General features: G+C 35.9%; 1 protein-coding gene across 2 annotated transcripts in view; it reads left to right on the forward strand.

Annotated features, from left to right (window-relative positions):
* The window catches only part of SERPINF2 (serpin family F member 2), a 606,479-nt gene that overhangs the window by 520,114 nt on the left and 60,573 nt on the right, over nt 1-25,792 (forward strand). For both annotated transcript variants that reach the window (XM_044054366.1, XM_044054365.1), the window contains one exon: nt 23,429-23,572. In XM_044054366.1, the coding sequence (XP_043910301.1) occupies nt 23,429-23,572 (144 nt within the window). The remainder of the gene's footprint in view (nt 1-23,428; nt 23,573-25,792) is intronic.

The following is a 25,792-nucleotide window of genomic DNA, read 5'->3' on the forward strand; positions in this document are numbered from 1 at the left end:
TTCTCCTATCTAGAGATACAGTTCTTCCCTGATAGGCACCATCTGGAGTCTGTGCTCCTTCCCACAATGTTTTCTTTGGGTGAGATTGAGGTGGAAACATTCAGCATGGTATTGGGAGGTAGAAGGAATCCCAGAGAGACACAGGGAGATGATACAAACTCTATACAGGCATTTGCTGGAGGTCATGTGCCTTGTGCATGGGAGATGAAGACCTAAATCACTATGCCAAACTGTGTATACCACACACCACTGCAGTTAAGGACTACAAACATGTCAAACTCAACCTACTTTGTGACAAAATGTCAACATTCACCTATGACTGCTCTACTCCAGTCCTTAATAAAGCCAAAGGATTCACTGAGGAATTCTATTATTATTAAAAACATTGTATACTAGCATCCTTACCAGGATCAAGTACCATAAGAAATTCAAAAACAAACCACCTTGATGGTCCACCACCATATATAAATTATACAGCAAAAGACAATAACTCCTTAAATTATTTAGTAAATCCAAAACCTATCTTTTCAAGGATAACATCAAAAGCATTACAATGATAACTGAAGAACGCTTTCAAATCCACTAATGGAGCCCATTAACTTACTTAGGATGGTCTCAATAACCAAAAATAATTATAAACCCTTCTTTAGTTGTGTTATAAAATAAAAAAATAATGCCCTACATTGCTCAGAACTTGTTCATAGTGGGGCTCACTATTCTGATCCAACTGACATTGCCAATATACTTGTGAAAAAATGTAGTGCCAACTTCACCCCTAAGTTCTATTCACAGACCCAACATATTTGAATGCCTTACCCCCACCCCAATTACCTCTAAAAATCATTTACTGAAAGTGCTAACCAGCACCAAAAAGACTTCCTCCATGTGACATGATGATATACCTGGCTGCTTACTTAATAATGATAAACACACCCTTGAAGACACACTCCTCAAGTTTAGCTACCAGTTTTGTCCCTAATGAGTTGCATGCAGCAGTAATGCGGCCTCTCCATAAGGGTGGCCTTACAACCAACCCAGGTAATTGTAGACCTATCAGTCATACAGCCTTATCTGCAAACCCATAGGACATATTATATCTGACCTCATCAATTGTGATATCAAGAATCTTGTTAGACTTAACCTCCAACAGTTTGGTTTTGTGAATGGTAAATTTGGCCTATTTAATCTGGCATATTTCTTATGGAGGCTGTAGATGATGGCCATTCAGTGCATGTGGCATATCTTAACCTGGCTAAAGCCTTTGACGCCATTCCCCATGCTGATATCATACAAAAGTTAAATGCTTTAAACATTGAAAGATATGCAGTAAGATGGACCACAAACTTGCTGAAAGGCAGAACCCACACACTGTGAGTTGCAGATGCCCTATTAGTAGGTGTGAAAGTGAGCAGCAGTGTCCCTCTGAGCTTGATCTTGGAAGAGCTGTAGCTGACCCATCTATAACTTTGTGCTGGTCCCTAAAGCTGCACTCCAGCCTCCAGCCCTTAGCTGTTCAAGTGAGCAAAAAAAAAAAAAAAAAAAAAGAAAACAATTGTCGCTTACTATAGAAAGCCTATTGGTGCATTGGCTTTTCACAGAAGCCAATCCACTCTCTCCAGCTCTTCGAGTGAAGAGCAAACAGAAAATAAAAATGACTTTGCTTTACTGTATGAAGTCAGTCTTTGTATCGGCTTCCTACAGTAGCCAATTCACGCCCCTTCCCAGTTATTTGAGTGAAGAGCAAAAAGAAATGAAAACAATTAGTTTGGCTTACTGTAGAAAGCCTAATGTTCCATCTACTTCCCACAGCAGCTAAACCAGACACCCCACCCCCCAACAAAGGAAAGCCAGCTGTATCTGGTTGAAAAATCCAGGCAAAGCCAAAGATGTAAATAAGAACACGCAGGAAGTAATAAATATAATGCATTATTATGGGAGGTCACAATTGGATAGATGGAAAGAAAGGAAAAAACAAATGCAAGACATGCTGCAGGAAAAAGAAAGACAAGAGTGGAAAACAGGGCACAGTTTCAGCAAACAGGGTTAGTGAAGCTTAAACTACAGCAACAGAAAGGGAACACCATAACTCAAGAATGAAAAACAGAATTAAAAGAACTTCAAGAAGAATGGGAGCTCTATTAAGTTGAAGAATTAGCTAAAAACAGACAGTGGTGAAACTTACATATTATGCACACACTCCCAAATTGCTTAAAAATCTGGCAAATAAATTAAGGCAGCAAAAAGCAGAAATAAATATAGTAAAATCAGAGACCCGAAGATGGGTAAGATAACAAGAGACCCCCCCCCCCAAAAGAGAGAGAGAAGTCTTTAAATCATATTATGAGGAACTCCACTCTGAACAATATCAGGGAGGAAATTAGACCACTTTAATGAAAGACATTACAGTAGACATAAATATCAGGTATCTGATGGAGAAGGAGGAGGAGACAGAGGGCCTAACCCAGTTAATAATTAGGCAGGAGACAGAGGAGCAGGACAAAACTCAAGCTTTAGGGAAAGCACCGAGATGGGTTGAACTCCAAGTAGAGGTCTGGAAACAAGATAGTAAAAACAAAAATAATCCGAGAATCATGGAGAGACACAATAACAATGATAATACCAAAAAAGCAATCAGAGCGCTTACCATTCTACAGTAATTTTAAACCATGACTACAAGATTTTTGCATCCATTATAGCCAAAAGAAAAGCAAAATATTACCATTTTTAATACACAGGGATCAATGTGGATTTGTTAAAGGGAGACAAACATTCAATAGTATCTTAACAGTTAACCTTGTGCATCAGTTAGCAGAACAATTGCAACAATCCCTAGTTTTATGGGATCACACATGGAAAAAGCATTAAATAGTGGATATTTAATACTGGATATAACTATGGCAGATTCTGGAAAAAATGAATTTTCCTACTCAGACGATTAACCTACTAAAGGGGATACATAGAGAAGCTTCAGCAAGAATAAAAAGTATTAATAGGTGGGCCAAGACAGGAACTCCCTCTCTCCCCCCTATTATTTGCATTATATCTAGAACCACTGGCAAACAAACTAAGGCAATCAGGAATAAAGAGGTGGAAACACTATCTGACCAGAAAGGCATGCAAACTGGTGATATTTGTTGAAGATGTCATACTATTTCTATCAGACCCAAAAAGAATTATAGAGATATTATTAGAATATTGGAACAACCTACAGACTTGGTGGGAGCTTGAATTAAAGCCATTAGGACTTGTTAAGCCAATTATACAGATAGATACAACAATATTGGAAAATTGGGTGGAAAGGAATAGGAATGTAATTTACTGGGAACATTTAAAACAGTGTGAAAAAATAACGAACTGTGAGGATTTAAAAAAATATATACCATTGGAAATAACAAGTGTCTGCTCTACATGGGAGCACTAAAAATATGTGGAAAACATGAAAGAGAAAAAAGCAAACAAGAATTAAATAGACAACTCCTACTGTACATTTTAATAGAGGCATAAACAGAAGAAGCTAGGGAAGGAAAAGTTAGTAAGCAGAATTTATTTATGTATTTGTTTATTAGATTTGTTTACCTGGGTAGTGCACTGATCTCAATAGACCATTTGCAGGCACAGCCCGAGAGAATAGAGTCACATAAAAAAATGAACAAAACATATTTACAGATACAAGGATATAATGAAAAACAAATAAATGTACTTATTTACAGATGCAAGAATATGCTACAACATTTAGTTCAAGAAGCAGTTTACAATGTCACATAAAAAAATGAACAAAACATATTTACAGATACATGGATATGCTGAAAAATAAATAAATATACTTATTTACAGATGCAAGAATATACTACAACATTTAGTTCAAGAAGCAGTTTACAATGTCAAAACATGGATGAAAAAATGGAATTATGCTTAGCAGAGCTTTATGGATAAGATGCAGCCATAATGACTGAAATGACATGCTATAGGGATAGTAGCATATCGTTATATAGAAAGATATAAAGACACTAGATGATTCAAGTGAGAATAGCCTTAGAGAATAGAAGTGAGAATTTATAAAGCAATAAGGGATGATAAGAGGAAAACAGGAAACAAACTTGATTATGCATGTGATAAACAGCAATTGAAATAGCAGACTTGCAGATTATTGGCAGGAGATCTGTACTACCCAAGAAAAGTAACAAAAGCTAGGAAATTCCAGATATTTGGTTGGAAATGCCTACATAAATACTTTTACAAGCCAAGTAGGATACACCAGATGTATCCAGGAGAGCAGGGGTGTAGCTAGGATTTTCAAATTTGTACTCACAGCATTCAAACTGCTACCCCCCTCCCCAGCCAAGCTACGGCCATTCTCGTAATTCACGGTTCGCTCTTTTAGTGTCGATGAAGAGGCATTCGCTGTAATGCCTCTTCAGTAATATAATATAAATTCACTCAAACTTGGTTCCTTGAATTGAAAATTAACCCGAAATGTCAGTTCTTTGAAAAATGCAGCATGGTAGTTGGGGTAGAGAATTTATGCTTTTGTTTTCTGTAACTAAGGCACAGGTTTTGAGCTTGAGTAAATTACTAACCACCTGCTACCCCTAACTAGGGTGTTTTATTCACACACACACACCCCTATCTACCTCTTAGTGCAAGAAATATCGACAAAGCCTAAAATAAACAGGGACAGATATTAAATAATGCTCTTGTGAACTTAGAAAGTTGCTAGAACGGGATTTGTGCTAGTATGAGAAAGTTGTTAGAATTACAGGATTTGTGCTAGTATGAATTTTTCTAAAGGACATGAAGTCTGAAACTCAAATGTCTGTCATTATTTAGCAACTTCAGCCTTCAATGATTTTCTAGAAAATCACAACATTTATGAGGAACAGACAAAAAATATGGGGCAAAAATCTAGACATTCTGCAAAATTTGGACAGTTGAGAGGTATGCTACCTACCTACCTAACACACACACACACACACCTCTCAACCTCTTAGAGCAACAAACTCATAAATAAAACTGAGGCAAAGGCCCAAAAATAAGGACATTTTTTTTAAATATTGCTCTTATAAACTTAGAAAGATAATAGAATAGCAATAAGTCTTGCATTAGTACGAATTTTCTGAAAGGTATGAAATCTGAAACTCAACTGTCTGCCATTATTTTCTAACTTCACTCTTTAATGATTTGCCACTAATTTGCCAGAAAACTGCAATTTTATGAAAAACGGACCAAAAATGTGATGCAAAAATATAAAATTGCCAGACAATACAGCTGGAAACCTGTCAAAGAAGGGACACCATTTTAATATGAGCACAGTTAACTTAGGGCAGCTAACACAATTAGAGAATCTACATGCATTTCTCAAATAAAAGTAATGTATAACTCTGATCATTACAGTTATTTATAAAAGTAAACCCTCCACGTTTTCTTCCAAAATTGCTATTTTGCAGAGAGATTATTAGGGGGAGAGCAACATTTTGAGCCAAAATTGGGGACAGTTGAGAGGTTTGGATATTTCTAATTCTATAAAGCAATTTATTTGCACATACCTCTCAACCTCTTAATGCAGGAAATCTGGACAAGGCCAAATATATTGGGGGAACATACAAACAGTACTAAAAATTGACCTTGTATAAACTTAAGACAGTTGATAGAATATCAGGTCTTGCTTTAGCATGCATTTTTCTGAAGATTATGACGTCTAAAACTTAACTTCGGTCATTATTTAGTGACTTCATTCCTAAATGATTTTCCAGAAAAGTTTTATTTTGCATTTTACAGCACGAACACCAATAAATATCTGCTAAACAAAGCAATGCAGTCTCACAATGAAACTAGACTTAGCATTAAAACTTCTCTGCCCTCGAAACTCACATTAATTGAGACAGCATTGAAACCCGCATTCAAAGAAAATACATTTTGCCAGTGGCAGATAAAGTAACTTTGGGCTGTTTTCAAATCATAGGCCCCTTGCACGTGAAACATACACATGCTCTTTGATACACCTTCCATCATAAAAGTCTACTCAAACTTCTACAGTCCACCAGTATCAGTAAATATTCACAATCTCTGAACTAGTAAAAGCCATCTACATAATTCCACATTAGAGAAATCTGTAACTAATGAAGAGGCTGCTGCTAGCAAACAACTTTATATTTCATGGTTTCATCTACAAATAATGTGCCTTTTGCCCTTGAGGAATAAATTGCCTATGTTGCATTAAAAACAATGATACGCTAGTAATATTGCAATAGGGAATGGATGGCAAACTGATAACAAGTTCGTAGTTGCTACTAGATATCTTCGCCAAAACGGACTACAGCATCCACCCCCCTTTACACCACAGTACAGTATCAGCAATGCATCTACCTACTGTGGGAAAAGAACCCATAGCCTTCTGCATCAAAAGCAAGTACACTACCTGTTGTGCTATTAACAGTACAGGCAGACTCAGCATAAGCAGCACTAAACTTAAGTTCCCCTGCAGCTCTCAGCTCCTTGTAAAATGTCGACACTCAGCTGTATCTCTGAACTTTGCAGCACAAGAAATCTGGAAAAAGCCAACATTTATTGGGGGGGGGACAAAATCCCAAAAAACAGGGACACATTTTAAACATTGCTTGTATAATTTTGGAAAGTTGCTAGAATAAAATGCTGCGTTATCACCATGCATGTCTTGAACCCAGAACCATATGCACTATAGTCAGTGCAACATACCACTATGCTAAATCAGCAGTTTGAAAAATAGGAAGACAAACTTAATGACTATCATTTAGATAGCTCTCAACCACTTAGCACAAACAACCTGGACAAACAACAAAAACAATAATGGGAGAAATACAACTTCACTTCTCAGTTCTCACCATAGCTCACAACCATTAGAAAACCAAATCTGAACAAAGTTCAGAAATGGTGGTGGTTAGGGACTTTATACTCTTCTTACCCTGAAGCAAAGGTACGGGGTTTGAGCCTGAACACCTATAACCAGCAGGTGTATTATGTGGGGGGCATTTACACACACACACACACACACACACACACACACACACACACACACACACACTGCCATTTGCGATTGTGCTGGACACACACTGCCATTTGCGATTGTGCTGGACACACACTTCAAACTGCCATTTGCGATTGTGCTGGGCACACACTTCAAACTGCCATTTGCGATTGTGCTGGACACACACTTCAAACTGCCATTTGCGATTGTGCTGGACACACACTTCAAACTGCCATTTGTGATTGTGCTGGACCACACAATATCTGTTCATTGCACTTGCACACACTTAGTTCAAACTGCCATTCAATCGATTGCCTTCCACAGAGTTTGCACACACTTACTTCAATTGATTGCCTTCCATTTGTGAACGCTCTTGCCTTCCAACTCAATGATAATCCTCTGTTTGTTGCGCTTGCATACTTCAATTGATTGCCTTCCATTTGTGAATGCTCTTGCCAGTTCCAATTCAATGATAATCCATTTGCTTGTTTCCCGCTCGCAGCCAGCCGGACATGATGTGAGCTCACTTCCGACTGGCTGGTATCCCCCTTAAAGGAGCCAACACCTCCTTAAATGTACGTACGTTTTTTTCTTTTCAAAAAAGCTACCCCCCCCCCCTTCTAAAAAAGTTGTACTGAAATCAGTACAGTGCGTATGCCTCCCGAAGTCCCTGCAGGAGAGGGTAGTAGGTGTTGGAGATGTCAACAAAACCAAATAGGGAACAGGAAGCATATTTTTTGGATCTGTGATAAGATGAGGAAATTCCAGGAAGATAAACAGGAAATGACAGGAAAAATTCTTAGGGAACAGACTTGGGTAAGGGAAGATGAATTCCTGTCAAACTACAGAAGGGTTAGATCGAACCCTAGGTAACCAGAAGGCTTAATTGCTTTGATATGGCTAATGTCCAAGAACAAATAACCAGTAAAAGGAAAATTCAAGAAGATTCAGAGGGGAAGGAAATACAAGCCTTGATGGGGTCACTAATGCAACAGGAGTGGAAAGTCCTGAAATTTACGAGTAGTAAAGATCACTAAAATGTGAACAGGTACTGGAGGACTATAAAACTTCAGAAGAAAATGAAGCAGTAGAATTAATAAGATCTTAGTAGTAACTAGGCTAAGGAGGAAGAAGCAAATAAATGAATGACTGGGGGAGTAAGAAACAAAAAGGTGGCATGTTCATCCTATCAGAAGAAGAAAAAGGGGGGCAGCCAAGAAATGAAAGCTAAATTTTGAGTAATATATAGATAAAGAGAAAAATAAGTTGATGTAAATGGAAAACTGAGAATGGAAAACATGGAAATTGTGATTTCTGTTAGTGGGTCTACTTCTAAAGTTTGATGTTTCAAAACTTCAAATTTCTTCTGGTCGAGACAATAAGATCGAAGTTTTGAAACTTCGAAACATTTAAATGGTGACTGCCAATCAGCACTGAATGGTATATTTACTGTTTTCCTCACTATAGTGCAATCTCAAAGTTGGTATATTTAATTAGCGGAGGGGGGGGGGTGCAGGGGGGCTTAGCCCTCTGCAAAAATGTAAAAAAAAACAGATAAATTATTTTTATTGTTTTTATTTACATTTCAAAGTTTCAAAACATCAATCTTATGTTCTCAATCATAAGAAATTTGAAGTTTTGAAACTTCAGAATTTAGAAGGAGACCCCTGTTAGTAGGTTGCATGTAGTATATTAATAAACATTGTATAGAATCAGACTTGTTGTATGCAAAATAAAGAACTAAGAACTTAAAATGAAATGGGGCAACTGCCAGAGAAAATGATGCACTATGCATGAGGTAAGCACTGGACTATAACTAAAATTGTGTTAATAAAGCAAATATGGAAAAAAAAGGAAAAGCAACAGATACACACAGCTGTGATTTTTTTTTAAATTACTATAATCCAAGAGTTATACAAAAAGCAGCATTTGTTGGCACAGAAAGCGGACCACTAAGAAGGGGTAAGCATTTTACAAAGCCTGACCTAGCTCAAGCTAACCAACAGATGGAAAAATATGAATCTTCCAAAAAGTTTTTGATTATCAATACACCCTGAAGTCTATTCCAGTGCAAAAGCTTGTTTTCAGAATGGCATATTTACTAAATGTTTGACAGAAAACAAAAAGGCAGCCACTATAGGGAATAGCTGATATGTATTTTTGCTGATTTGCACTGATGATATCCTTGTGACAGGCAAGAATAACAAAAATCTAATTATGTAACTTGTGGGTTTTAAGCTAACATAGAAAAATGTCTGTTTTGCTAAAGAGAAATGTCCTTCTGTGGGCATGTAATTTAAAGCATGAGCTATATAAGTTATTAGGAAAGCTGGAACCATGGAAAAGCCCCTAAGCTTCATAAATTGTAAAGGCTGAACTTAGACAAAGACTAGCATACTACTACCGCAAGGTTTTACCAAACCTTACAACAGTGCTACATCCGCTAAAAGCACTGTAACAAAATGAGTCCACCTGAAAATTGCTGGGCAGATGCAAATAGCCCTTCAAGGTAACCAATACTTTGACTGCATCATACAAAGTCTTTATCTATTTATTTCACCTTTCATCAAAATGTCTTCAATGACTTAATGGATAATGTCACAACTAAAGCACAGACAACCCATGCTTGATTAACTGCAAAAGCATCTGAGGGGTTGGATGAGGCAAGGATCAGACTGAGTGGCCGACATCAGCTTCCTCAGCTTTGGGAAATGGAGGCTGCTGGGCCAACAGCACTGGCAGCATCTAGAGGTCACTGGGCATATTATCCACTTGTAATAGCCAGGTTGACTTGTGCTGCCAATGAAAAGCTCCGGTCTCTGGAGCCAGGGAAAATACAGAAGTGTGTATAGGACCATACATCTCCTCCTCCATCTGACAAGACAGCAGTTATGAGTCAGCAAGCTATCTGTGGAAGGGATGGGTAGGTCACTATTCAAGGCCTGAAGCAGGCCTGCTCCCTACTATCGACTCTCACTGAAGTCTGCTTAGACTTCATAGATAGGAGCAGTGTTCTTAGCTAGCTAGGGGATGCCTGTCTCTAATCCCCCCCCACCAAAGGAATGAATGAGCTGACTGGGGATAGGTTAAGGATCCACTGAGAAGGTCCCGGAGAAGTAGGGTGGGAGGAAAGAAAAATACATAAATATACTATAACTCAGACTGGCTGTTTCTATTCTTTATCACCTGAATGTACTATAAAGCCTCCTCATGAAAAATGCACATCCTCTCAGCCTTCAAGTTTACAGACTCTGTTCTCAAAAATGACTACTTAAGATTATTTTGATGATTGTATGTTCACTTTCGTAGTATATAAACTGCAGAACAGCTGATGCCTGTTAGTCTGTCAGATCCCCTTAGTGTCCCCTTTTGCAAACCCTAAGCTAATACTTTTCCCTAACTGGTGGCCAGCTGCTGTTTCTCTAGTATCACTTAATCAGTACCTTCTGCACCACTGCCATTTAGAACTTTTTCTCTTTTCTGTTGTGATTTTAAACAAATTCACCACACAGAGCAATATACAGTAATTGTAGCAACTCGGTCTCTCATGTTGCGGGTGGGTAGTCTGAATGTTTAATATTAATCACAGTTACTTCATTTTCTTATTACTTACTATTTTAAATTGTCACTATTGGTCTTGCTAGGTTATCTTGATATTACTGATATTTTACATTGTATAGGTTCATAGGTTCATAGGTAGGTACTCGGCTATCTGCCCAAGGGCATTTATAAGCCTAGCCAGAGTGTGTTGGCTTTCGCTGCCCCATTGATTAATTAACTGATCCTCTGTCAAGTAGAGCCAATGAAGTGATCCCAGGGGTGTATAGTAATAAACAGCCTCTGCAAGGCTCGAACCCAGGACCTGCACACCATACACAAAGTGATTTACCACATTCTATGTGTTTTATTTTTAATTTTGTGGTCTTGTTTCTGTATTTGAGATTACTGTGTTTTTTCCTGGTATGTAATTTCATGCAAAATCATGTATTACTTTGTATCTGTGAACTGCATTCTAAACAAATCTTCCTGGGCCTAAAATGAAAATGAATTATGCCTAATCAGAACATCCCAGTTAAATAAATAACACTTCCACAACTTTTATAGTGACACGTGACACTTATTTAAATGGAGAAAAACTGACATTTTTTTTTCAAAAAATTTTATTGATTTTAATACATTCAAAATTGTAAACAATTGCATAAAATCATAGTAAAAATTGTAACCCGAAAACTTTAACATATATAAATTAGCTTATATAAATTACATGTTTGATATAAACCAAACTAACAGAAATAAACCAAAGTATTTACATAGACATCCATTAATATATTTACAATGTGTTATTGATATCTGATTATAATGCATATTGTCATTATGAAAGAAACAAACTAATGTAATTTGTTATAGAGATTCGTTCTTCTTCAACAAGTTTTGCAGATTAACCCACAATTGAAGATTGTATGCTTTTTTGGTTGTCCTTGAGTATATAGTTTTTAATTGCAGTTGGCATACAACATTTAACAGATTCTTGAACTCAGAAAAGGAAGAGGAGATTCTGAAATCCATTTTTTTTTGTTATGGTCTTTCTGGCTATTGCCAGTATTGCCCATAATAGTGGATACTTTATTTTTCTGACACATTGTGGAACAGGAGTATTAAATATCACCAGAGATTTATTTAATGTGAAATTGTCTGAATAAAGTGCCTGTAGTAAATTATTTATTTTCCCCCAGAAAGTATTTAAAGTTTGGCATTCATAAAACATATGTACCCAGTTTATGTCTATATTTGATTTACATTTATTACAAATATTTTGTTTTTTGTTTATTTTATCCATTAATTGAGGAGTGTAGAATGATCTGTTTATATATCTCCAGGTATATAATTTCCAGTTCAAAGATAAAGTAGTTTTCCCTGCTGATTGTAATATGTTTGCTTTTGTCTAAATCGGTAGGAAGATTATTATTGATAGAGTAAAAATAGTTCCAGAAGTTCTGTGGACATCTGAAAGTTTCTTCCCTTATAGTTCTATAAATAAAAGAAAGTTTGCCAGAATATGTATGCTTATGAAGTAAAATTGATTGAAAATTGTATAGTAGAATACTGGATTCGTGTTTAGTAGTTGATGAAATCAATTCTAATTTATTAGCTAGAGTTAGTAAAAGTGTTTGTATATCTAGCCACATTGTATTGTCTATTTGATATTCCTGTATTATGTAATCAACTGATTTGGTTTTATATCCTGATGTTAGTTGGAACCAAAACTTAAGATCATTATGCTTAAATATGGTAATTTTATTTATGTCTGAAGTTATAAAGGATTCTTGTGTGAAAGCTATGGGGAATAACAAAAAAGAAGCATTCTTTGTATCTGGGGTGTTTATATATATATATTTTTAAATTTGTTACAATATTATGAATGTAGCTAGTAGTATGATTGAGATTTATGTGTATAGTGAAATAATCTTTTAGGATCCATAAAAAGGGGTTACTTATTATTTCTAATTTGTGTGTAGATGATCTGGAAGTTAGCTGTATAGCTGATGAAACCCATAGCAGTTTCCACTTAGCTGAGTATGTGGTATCTAAAAGTTGAGTAATTGTTTTGATTATTGAGGAAATAGAGTAAAGGTTGAGATCTGGAAATGCTATCCCACCATTGTTCCAGCTGTTTTGATGTTGATTAATTGATATTCTTGGTTTATTCCTGGACCAAAAGAATTTTAATATTAAAGTATTTAACTTATTAGTAAATTTTTTGCATGGAATATTTGAATGGATTGTATAATATATAATATTTTGGGTAGAATAATCATTTTAATAATAGTTAATCTTTCTTCTGTAGTGAAAGTTATTGTATTCCATTTTAAAAATAGATTTTGAATATTTTCAAAACACATTATAATTTAATTGTATTATTGTTTTGATGTTTTTAGCTAGAATTATTCCTAAATAAGTAATTTGATCTGTACTAGTTAACTGCTGAGAGTTATAGCTAGATTTGTTATTTGTATTTGAGAGTATGGGTACAATTTTAGTTTTGCTGTCATTAAAAGACAGCCCAGACATCTTTTGAAAAATCTTAATTGAATCAAACAGGGCTGATATTGAAGAATCATTTCCTTTTGTAGAGATGAGAACATCATCTGTGAATAATTGAATTTTAGCTGTTATATCTTTTTCAAGCTCTAAACCCTCTATTTTATTATTATTCCTAATATCATTAGCCCACAGTTCAATTATCATTGTAAACAACAATGGAGATAGTGGGCAACCTTGCTTAGTACCTTTTATGATAGGAATTTTATTTGAAGTATATGTACCTAATTTGATATAAGCAAATGTACCATCATACAAGTGTTTTAGTAGATTAATAAAATTATATGAAAAATTTAAACACTCCAATAATGTGAACAAGTAATCCCAATTAATTGAGTCAAAAGTGGCATTTATGTCCAAACTAATTAAAATTAGGTTCTTTTTTTCTTTTGTGAGAAGTCAATAAGGGCTAATGTTCGTTTTATATTATCATGATTGTTTCTATTGATTACAAAACCTGTCTGATCCTCATCAATTAATCGGGGTAAAAACTTTTTTAGTCTTTCAGTGAATATGTTCATAAACATCTTGTAGTCAGTATTTAATAAGGAAATAGGTCTGTAAGAGGAACAATATTTAAGGTCTTTGTTATGTTTTAAGATAGGTGAAATGAATGTATATTTCCATGAGGGAGATATTGTGAAGTTGTTTTGAGATGTACTATATACTTTATGGAGTAATGAAATAGCTGATTTGGGTATAACGTTATATATTTCTGGTATGATACCATCATTTCCAGGTGCCTTATTTTGCTTGAGCTTATTGATTTGAGTTTGTATGTCAGCTAGGGTAATTTGTTTATCAATAAGTTCTATATGTTGTTTATTAAGTTTATTATGAAGATTTTTATTAATAACATGCTTAATGTTGTCTTTACTTTCTATATTATGTGTATCCTGGTTAATTGTATGAAAGTGACTTCTAAATTCTTCTATTATATCTTGTATATTGTATACTTCTTTCTTTTTCTTCAGGGAATATATTTCTTTAATATGGTTAGGTTTATTCATTCTTTTAGTTTTATTCTTGAGATTAGTTAAGTGTTTAGGGTTTTTTCTAATGTAATCATTGTCGTATGATGTAGTATGTTTCTATATTCTTCATTTAATTTGCTTATTTCCTCTCTAATGTTTTTAGAAGAAAGATTGTCTCTATTTTTGAGATGCAATAAATCAAGCTTGTTCACCCACAGTGGTGGTGCTGCGGTAGCATTGTCGCCTCACAGTAAGACGCTGTCTGGTTCGATTCTCAGCTAGAGCGTCTTCTGCATGGAGACATGCGTGAATGGGCATACCTTCGTTGAAGGTTGTGCATCAGGGCTGGTAACTCGGCACGTAAAAATCAACTACCAATCATTAGTGGACCGGAGTTCCGCTGTGGCGACTTCTAACCAGGAAAAGCCGAAAGACACAAACAAACAAACAAATAAATCAAGCTTGTTCTGTAATATTTCCATATCTTTATCCCATGTTTTCCTTTTATTGTAATACCATTTGTTAATTTGTCCATATAGGTAAGCTTTTAGTGCATCCCAAATATATATGTCATGAGTATTAGATGCTGAATTTATATGTATAAAATCTTGTATTTCTTCTTTTAAAAATGACTGAAAATCTTTAAGTTGGATAAGATATGCAGGTATTCTTTTTATTAGTGCATTAGGGATGTTGTTGATATTTAATTCAAATATAATGGAATTATGATCGGAGCTTGGACAAGAAATGATTTTGCATTTATTTAAGTCATTTATAATTTGTGTGGAGAATAGTATTCTATCGATTCTGGAATATGATTTGTGTCTATTGGAACAGAATGTGTATTTTAGAGAGCTATGATCAGTGAAGTCAAAAATATCTTTGAGCAGGTAGGAGTCTATAAATTTTATTAATTGTTTTGCTTGAGGGGTATTTTTTTTATTTGCTAAAGTGGTTGTATCTTTTAAATCTAGAATACAATTAAAGTCCCCTGCCATGATAATATTTCCCTCAGACTGAAATATTATTTGAGATAAAAGTTGTTTGATAATATTAAAAACTGAACTCTTGAGAAGTGTCCTCAAGTCGGAGGGGTGAGAGGAAGACAGAGGGTACAATTTTGAAGGAAGAGGATTTTTTGAGTAGGAAACAGGCAAACGTTTTGGTGGTGTTCAATTTAAAGTCTGCATTTATGAGTACTGCCTTCAAAGGTTTGTGACAGACCAAATCAAAGAACTTTGCATGGTCAAAACACATATTAAAGAGTAGTAGACTGGTATAAAAGCAAAATTACTGAACGACTAGTGAAAGAAATTTTGTTTAAAGAAATGAATGAGATTATGAAGCAAATGGGAAAAAGCCGTTTATAACTCAATTTTTTTTCTCCATGGATGGGCTGCATCTTATTCATTGAGGTACAAGTTAGTGGTAAAACATTTACTATAGTAGTCAAAGTTTTATTTTGTAAGTGGCATATCTTACAACAAGACAGTGTTGTATGACACCCTAGACCTAATTACATAAGCATGTACTACTGTAATGCTAGAAGTGTAGGTAAAAAAGGATGGATTACGAGCTACAGTTCTTTAACTGTCATATGGTATAATAAGTGAATGATGAGATAGTTCAGACCTTACCTTTGATGAGTTCAATAAAATTAAATGTCTTAGGAAATCAAATGATGAAATTCTAATACTGCTGTATCCTTTATTAATAAATAGAGTATGCCTTAACAATAATGACTGAGAAGTATTACATATTTTGATTACTTGTGTATTGTAGAATGAATCCCTGTTTCTGTTACCTTGCTATTGGACCTCAGAGATGAATAGTAGTCAGCATTTAAACTTTATTGAATCTATTCTTGATAATTTACCTAAAGGATCTGTAATATCACTAGCTCACTTCAATTATCCAAAAATTGACTGATCTGCATTGTTCATAGGTTCATAGTTGTGTACTAGGCTAATGGCTTTGGGCCTTTACAAGCCTAGCCCATAGAAGTGCCCTGGCATTGTGCTGCCCGTCGTTAGTTCCAGTGCCTCTATCAAACAGAGCCAGTGGAGTGATCCCCGGGGTGAGCTTTCTACTTCCCATCCACTCATCAAGATTTCTTTTGAAGAGGACTAGTGAGGTGCTCTGCTTGACATGTATGGGAAGTCTATTCCAGAACATGGACAATCTCTGTCCCTCCAGCATGTTTTGTTGATTGTGGTAATGAAGTTGAGGTCTCTGGGGCATGTGGTGTGGAGGGATTGGGATTTCTTTAGATGTAGCATTTCTAACAGAGCTGAGTCAAACACGGCTTTGTAAGTCAAGCAGAGATCACCTCTTAGTAGACGATATGAGACAGAGAATAGCTGGAGTTTTTGTGTCTTTCCATGTAGGACATGTTTAAGGCTTAGGATACTCTTTGTGAGGTACTTTTGTGGCCAATACAGCTGTTGCAGGTGTCTAGTGAAGTACATGCCAAATGGGGCATTATACTCTATGATTGGTCTAATGAGGGATGAGTAGAGAGAAATGATGACCTCATTCTTCCTAGATGTAAAACCCTTGGTAATGAGATGTGCCACACAGAAGGACTTTCTGACCACAGTGGCAATGTGGTGGTTGAAGGAGAGGTTGCTGTCAACCTATGTCCCCAGATCTCTTATAACACCTTCAGTGTTCAGTGGGCTCCCACCAATGTGGTAATTAGTGGGAACTGAGTTTTTCCCAAAGGAGATGACAACTCATTCTTTGGCATTAAGCTTAAGGCCATGGATTTGACCCCAGTCATTGGTCTCAATGAGGCCTTTCTGTGGGATGAATGCATCACTTGGGGAGTTAATAATGGCTCCCAGCATGCAGTTGTCTGCAAATTTGGTCAGCCAGAGTCCCTCCGTGTTGGCCTGGACCTCTGAGAAGTAGATGCCAAATAGGAGAGGACCCAGGACCGATCCCTGTGGGACTTCACTCATGACAGATCAGCAGTCTGTCTTGCAGTCTGCTACTTTCACAATGTGGGGTCTATCTGTGAGCCAATTTGCAACCCACCTAACAATATAGGGGTTGATGTCTAGTCTGTTGAGTTTATCAATAAATCCTGAGTGAAAAATGGTATCAAAGGCCTTGGCCAGATCAAGGTAGGCTGAATGAACTGCTTTACCTTCATCTACCACTCTGGTGACTGACTCAAAGAAGTCAACCAGGTTGAGCAAGCATGCTCTACCTTTCACAAAACCAAATTGTGTAGGATCTAGAGTTTGGAGATTCCCTATATCCTTGTTAATTAGGTCCATGATGATGTGTTCCATAGCCTTACATATCAGACTCATCAGGCTAATGGGGTGAAAATTTCCAGGGTCTGTAGACACTCCTCCTTTATGGAGAGGGAAGACTGTAGCAGTGTGCCATTTGGTAGGGACAAAGCCTGGGGTGAGGCTGTGAGTGAACAGAGCACACAGATGCGGTGTCAGTTCACTTTGTAATTCATGTAGAACACAGCCAGGAATATTGTTGGGTCCCATGAAGCTGTATTCTTGGCCTTAGACAATGCAGCTTTAACCTGTGCTGCAGTAACGCTGTGTGCCTGGCATTCTTCCGGTATTGAGATTGGTCACTTGGGGGTGGGGGTAAAGTTGGCACTGAATCTGTCGGCCAGTATGTTGGCAATATCTGCTGGCTCAAGTATAGGAGGTACCATTGTGCAGTAACTCAAAGCAAATCTGGGTATTGCCATGGAGATTCTTGATATAACTGTATGTTATCACAAACCAAAGTTTATTGACATGGTTAACACTAACAGGTTGGAGCAAATTGTTTCTTCACCCACATGTAATAATAATATTACAGATCTTGTACTCACCAGTTGTATAGCTATTATATATAACCTTGAGGTCCTCAAATGTTTAAGAACATCTCACTGTAATGTAATTACATTTAACATAAAAACAAAATAGGCGGTGTGGACAATCTATTAAGATTTACCAAATTATGAATATTAATATTAGCTCATGTAAACTTAACAAGACCTCTCTAATGCATTGCATTATTCTATATTCTCTCAAGGTATGAGATGTGGAGAATGGTATTTGCTAAAGTCCAGTTGTTTTCAATAAGAATAACTAAAACATTTAAAAAGAAAGTTCCCTTCTGGTGGAATAATAGGCTTTTAAATGTTACAAGAAGTAGTGGAGACTAAATGTTGGTTATAACAACTATCCCACAAGATATAATACATAAAGGTTAAACTTAATTAATAATTCACACAGGGATGAAATAACAACTTCTAAAGTCATCTTTGAAAATAAATTATTAAAGGATAGTGACAACGAAAAACTTTACTCCAAGTACATCGGTGTGAAAAGACAACCCCTCTAATGCAAGCCCATTAAAGAATAATAAACAAATGGTTACTAATGCTTCTTTAATAGATAAGAAGTTTAATAAATACTTTCTCCTCCATCAGTTCATCAGTTGGTAACAACTCACATTAAACAAGGTACATACCAATTGATGATGGTATGCTCTTTCCATACTTCAACATCAGTGTTACACACTTGAGTTTGAAATTCATTAGACATGCAAGCAATATGGAACCAGACTGCATTAGTGGCATATTTGTCAAAATGAGTGGGGATTATCTTGTTTTACACTTTTCTGTTTCATAAAAGTTACACTGTACTATAAACCATTGTGTGCCAGAAGAATTGGAAGAAACATACTTTTATTCCTATTTTTAAGAAAGGAGATATACGTTTAGAAGTAACTATAGACCCCATAACATATGTTACAAGTAAATGTTTTCTATATTTAATATGTTGATTAAGCACAGCAGTTATAGCACAATTACTGATATTTCCCAACATGGTTTCTTGAAAGGTTTTCTACTCTGACACCTTACTACCCTACCTTGACTAACTTGGTAAAGTTTTATGATACAGTAGGTCTGTCAAATGAATTGGATCCAAAGGTTATGTTTGTCTGTTTGGACTTAGATAAGGCATTCAATACCTTGCCTCATTTTGAAATAATTTCAACAATCAATAAATTAGGTATGAGTAAATATATTATAAAATGGATTTCAGGATATCACAATGGTTAAATATTGTAGTCAAAGAATCTCCTTTATAGGTTCATTATTGCCTGAATGCACTATAAATTCAAGAAGCCCACAGTGGTCTATGTTGAGACCTGTGATATTTAAATCGGTGTCTTCAACATTTCTAATAGTTAAGTTTATATGGTTAGCTAAAATACACTGATGATTGCAAAACTGGGGATGTGGTGACTTCAAAATTTTATAGAATTATATTAAATAGATGTCTTAGAGAACCTGGTAATTGGTAATCTAGCATATGTATGGTGTTTAGCACTTCCCTATATAAACATATGATCTTGGGAAAGTAAGAAATCAATGCAAACATAAAATTGTGTGACATGGTATTACAGCGTTAGGAACATAAATAAAGACTCAGGCATTTTGAATGCTAATAAACATATTTAAAGATAATGTTTGTAAAATATGTCCTAGACCAATGAGCTTTTTAGGCTGAGGAAGTTTCATTGTGATAAAGATGGAATGAAAGCACTCATGATACATACTGTTTTGACTTTGTTTGTTATTTTGGGTTTGAGTTTTTCTTTTATATTTGAAAATATCATATTTGATGTTGGAGAATGATAAAGAATCTAGAATTTAATAATACGTTATGAAGTTAACCGCTGAATATGTTTAGAAAGCTATTGGTGAAGTTAACCAGTACTTAAAAAAAATGTAAATATATATGTGATGATTAGTATCTATATTCAACTTGGACCAGGTTTAAAATTATTTTTTCAGAATAAAATGTCTGAACAAATAGAGAAGATTATTCAAGTAGATCTTTCTCGAATTGCTGAAATTTGGATATGTTTTCAGTCACTTGATAATTATGTGCAGAATAGCTGTTTACATATGATAGGCTTTTTAGTATGTATGTATGTATTTATTTATTTGTATTTGTTTTCCAGGGCAGAGCAATGATCTCAATGGACCTTTTTCAGACTCAGCCCGGGAGCGATGCCTGGTTAAGTGACTTGCTCAGAGTCATACCATTAAGCAATGAAGGCTGAAGGGCTCAAACCTTGCCCCACTGGACCATGGGAAACAGCTCATTAACAGCTCTTGCTTGATGATACCAATATGATGCATTTGTTGCTATCAAACCTTGATTAATACAGTTTCAAAGATAAAAGTGAAAGCTGGATATAATGGAAGCAGCAATGTGGATTAGTTAATTAAGTTTATCTAATACAATAGAAATTTGGTGGATGAGGGGTATTTCATTGCTGGTGAGAAGAGATAAACTAAGGAGCCTTTTGGATGAGAAATAAAATCATCAAAGAATAAATGATGTAAGAGTATCTCACATATTATGTTGAATGGATTTGAACTTTAAAAGTAAGGAAAAAATGAAAGGAAAGGCAGAAAACATAAAATGCAATATTATGAAATGGTAATTATGCTTTGAGCACTTTTTTGACCATATAAGAAGTAATTTAGGTCAATAATCATCATTTTTTAAGAGCTCACATTATTACAAACATTATATTGTTTGGTGCTTTCATGGTCATAGAGTAGTGTTGTACAGCAAGGATGCGTAACAGTGAGGATAAGCAAATGTCTGCTCTACCACAATGTTGTGTAATCTCAGAGTTATTATATTTAAAAAATGGGGGTTGTGGGTGCAGGCAGCAAACTTCTCTTAATGCAGAAAGAACTAATTTCAGTATATTTGAAAGAACAGTCATCAAATGATTTTTGCAAAATATATAAGATCCTGATGACAGTGCATATTGATAATCCATTATAGACCCACCATAAAGTCATAGTGGTACAAGAACTTAGAATTTCTTTGGCTTGTCTTCTTCTCTCTGGCCGGGTAATGACAGGGGTGAGGGAGATGTGGTGGCTAATCACAGGCGTAACTAACATGGTTTAGTGCACTAGTTTAAACTGTGTGAATTAGAAAGGAAAGAATGAGAGGTTTGTTTGGATACAGTTATGGAAAACCCAGAAGCATAGCTGGTTCAACCAGTGCCCTAGGCCTGTATTATAAATCAGCACCCCGCCCCCTCAGCTCTCAAAAAAAATTTTACTTCACTATAATAAGCTGATTGATACATTGTAGGTGGTTGGCTTATTACAGTTAGTTCTTCACCTCCACCAGCTCTTCCATTAAAGAAAAAAAAAGAATGCTCCTTCTACTGGCACACCAAGCAGGTGGCTAGACATATACATGACACATGTCCCCCAAACCCCAGCCATACACATCCCATTTCTGTGCCCTGCCCCCAGCACACCTAAAACATATTTTATTAAAAAATGTATTATTTTAAACTGTAGCAAACTGCTTGCTACAATGTAGCAAACAGTTGCTACAGTTTATACCCTGCCTGTACAGAGTGCTACATGTTTTATTTAAAAAAAAATATTTTTAAACTGCAGTAAACTGCTTGCTACAAATTTAGCAAACCATTGCTACAGTTTATACCCTCCCTGCCTACAAGGAGCACTACTGCACTCATGTTTTAGTTAAAAAAAATTCTTCTTTTTAAATTCTATCAAACTGCTTGCTACAGATGTAGCAAACAGTTTCTACAGTTTATACCCTGTCTGCATGGAGCGCCCAGGTTTTAGTTAAAAAAAAAAGAAGACATTTTTTTTTTCCTTTTACTTTTAAACTGTAGCACACTGCTTGCTACAATGTCACAAGCAGTTGTTACAGTTTAGGTCACAGAGTGCTACAATGCTCAGGTTTGAATGCAAATGCAATACTGGCTTTTAAAAGCCGGTACTGCATTAAAAAAAAGTCAGGATTGACTGATCGTGTCCCCCCAACATATTGCACCCAGAGCAGTTGCCCCTCTGGCCCCACCTTAGCTACTCTACTAGGCAGAACCATTACTAGGTTATCCGGTACCCTGTGCCATTCCCCAAACTGACACAATCTTCAACTCAGAGTCATGGAGCCAAAAAATAGGAAATTGGGTCTTCTCAAGGTTGAAGACAAAATAAAAGCTGTTCTACTATGAAACTGTAGCAAATTGCTGGCTACAGATGTATCAAGCGGTTTACTACAATTACTATAGACTAATCACGGTTAAAAGTTTCAGCTATGACCACAAATACAGTATGGGCATTCATGTATAAAGCCACAATATCCTCAAGGCTTCATAAAGTGATGCCATCACTACAGTCTTGTACTTGCAGATCATGCCTCCTATCAGCTCGCAGCCAGGGCAGCCTCTCCTTTTGCACTAGACTACTAGATCTGAATTATGGAATGTGACATTAATACGAGTAAAAGAATGATTGTTGATGGTAAATACTGAGGCACTGTGCATTCTTTCAAGGTAAAAGATGATTAAAAAGAAAGTTTAGTAGTGGATAAGAAGATTGGAGTTTGATACTAGATAGAAGAGGTAAGAGTTAAGAGAAGTCAGCTTGGTAAAGATTAGTGATGGGGATACAGCCTGTATTATCCTAAGACAATATTATAAGCAAAAGCTTATCTGTTTACAAATCAATAGTATTTTAGACAGTTGGACTACAGTGCAATGAATGATAAATAAGAGGTGGAAACAGCAATTGTATTTGTATTAAATGAGAAAAATTATAGAAATGATTTAACGGTGCACTGATTAATGATCAAACAGCTCCACAGCAGTTTCGTATATTTTACATGAAACATTATGCATAATACAATGACCTAAAGTGGTACTTTAATGGGAAATGTTTAATTATTCAGATTTCCTTTTATTTAAAATGGAATATGTAAGTCAATGTTATTAATAAATATGGAAAAGATCAAAGACAAACTGGAGTAATTTAAAATAAAAATGAGAACTAGTTTTGCTCTGAAAGCAGCATGGAACCACTGAACAAAAAGGAAGGTATATATATTAAGTTTAATTGATTGTGAATACATGAACTGTACATAAAGGGTAATGAAATTGTATATATAATTGCACTAATGCTCTGTTGCTGATTTGTTTCTATGACAACAAGCAAAACTGTTTATTATTAAATAAATGTATAATTCAGTACTCGGCCAAGTAATAGGTTACTTTATTGCCAACTCCATTAGGTTCTTATTTACATTTGTAGCAAGCAGGTGATAACGTACCTTTAAGCTTTAATTTGACTAAAATAACTACAGCTCTGGCATATTTCTTAGGTAATCCAAAAGCCTTCCCTTTAGAATGACTTTGCTTTTAGAACAGAATTAACTGATGCCATTGCTTTATGATATAATTACTAGTGATCAATAACCCAATACAATGATTTTTAACACAGTGTGACAGTTTTCCTTTTTCTTGTTATTAGGTTCTGCCAATGACACTGAGAAGTTGCTTATGAAATCCCTCCATGTGGAAAATGTGCCATGCTACCACAATATCCTTCAGAATATCCGACAGGACTTCACCAAGGCAGCACTCAGCATAGCTACTCGCATTTACATCACAAAAGGTTCTGACTTACAAAATAACTCAATCTGTAGCTGAATCTGAATTTGTTTTTATATGACACCATCCATATATATACTGTTTGCAAGAAACACTACAGGCCACAGTTCATAGAGCTAGTAAATGCCACCGTAGGCTCAGTTAGAAAGATAAATGAACAATTATTATGATTAGGTAAAGTAAGAGAAAAAAATCTGTGTGCAAAAGCTGAACAAATCTCTAAGGGTTACGTGGTGAGCAACTGATTGTTGTGGGTACAATCCATATCTACCAAGTCTCCAGGTTCAAAGCTCTGTGATATAATATTTGGCTTGTCACTGATTACATTTGAAACAATCAGGGTGCTCAAATCATAGGTATCATAGTTTTACCCAGGGACTTCATAAGACAGACATGGGGAAAATGATGACAGATGAAGCATGCAGAAACTTCAGTACCTGTATAAATGTGATCAAGTTAGACAACTCTGATCTATTAGGCTCCGTATTGAAATGCCAGCGCTCAAAATGTTGAGTGCCGAAAAGCCAAAACAAAAAAGAATGAAAAAACATAGAAGAACGAATCTCAAAAATTGCTCTTCTCCTTAAAACTTCTTTTTGCAGGGATCAAGTCCCCCACACCCCCAGAGCATATATATATATACCAACTTCAAGACAACCAGACCTTTAAGAAAAGGGTATATTCTGAGAAATGGCATCTCAGACGTATTACATTGAAGTCCACTTTTCGACCATTCGGACTCTGTATTTCAAAGGGTTCCCACCTTTTCAAATGCTCAAAGTGAGAGATTTTTTGTATAAATGTGAGATTTTGCAGGACAAGCCATACCCATGGCCAGTGCAATGGAGAGAACTTCTCTTTGCTTCCAAAATAAAAGCTTATTCTTGCAACATTTGAGTTGCTTACACTGTGTCATGTAACATTTAGGTGTTTCCAATACAAAATAATTGTTTTATGCAACTATTAAAGAAAACTTAGGAAATATTTTGTGTCTAAAATCACAGGATATTTGCCATTTTTTTTCCACGGGACACAACTACTGAAATAGGGACTGCCCTGCACAAAGAGGGGCATTTGGCAACCTTAGCATTTCGGGACTCCCTATAGCGGGTCCTGACATTTCAAATGATTACCAATCAATCTGCTAACTCTCATTTCTTATCCACATCCCTCCAAATTCCACCTTACCCTACCCCAGCTATCTCAGCACCAGATACATCTTAAGGAGGCTTCTAGCAGTTTGCCACTCTTCCTGAATAAAGCAGGACAAAACATAATCAGCCTTGAGAAGCTTATGTGCAGAACTTCTCCTTACAGATTTCCTCTGACTGTCTTGTCATCACTCAGTGCGGACATTTCATTGCTACTGCCTGCATTGTTTAATCCAGACACTTCAACCATGTCCTTGTTATTTTTTCCCACAGTAACCCAGTTTGTGTATTTTAATGCCACAAATGTCAGTTATAACAACTAATTTTTGTCTGCATTCTGTATATGATATGCGTGACTCCTTTAAGCAATGCCTTCAGACTATTCTCTTATAGAAAGTTTAGTAAGAGAACCTGAAGTATGTAAAAACAGGTAAGACTAATAAAATGTAATAGCAGATCTGCTTGAAAATGTAGCACATGCCTGCTAACCAGTGTAATGGCCAAAATATAAATAGCTTTTCAAATGTTAGTCAATAGTTCTGCTGCATCTCCTCCCCCCACCAACACAAAAGATAAGCTTTCCTGGTTGTTGCTATAACAATGAAGGAAACAAATATAGTAAAAATAATTGGCTAGTACAACTAACTGTCTGAGTAGTCTGGTAGTGTCTAGACAGTGAGCAGTTAAGCATTTAATAAAATGGACAGATTGCAGGACGCAACCTTACTGACAACATGGGAAATCATAGCTGGGTGGCAACAACAAGGTCTTTCATGCCATATGAGTGGTTGTGTTACTAAAGTGCAACAACAGAGAGGTTGCCTAACATCAATTTGAATACAAAGCTTTCTATGTCAAATATACTCTTTTGGTAGCATACTAAGAGATGCATTGTGGAAAGACAAGAGGCAATAAAATTAAACAGCAGCAAGCTATAAGGAGAAAAGCTTTGCCAAACCTCACAGACCACTTTCACTAACCCAAAGGGAGGAGTGGCTGGTTTGGAATGATTTAAGGGGAACAGCATGTGGTCAGGGTACATTCCTTCAGTAGAAATGTTCCTTGGAAAAAAC

This window comes from Protopterus annectens, chromosome 13.part0 (assembly GCF_019279795.1).
Source record: "Protopterus annectens isolate FY-2018-M chromosome 13.part0, PAN1.0, whole genome shotgun sequence".
NCBI lineage: Eukaryota > Metazoa > Chordata > Ceratodontiformes > Protopteridae > Protopterus > Protopterus annectens.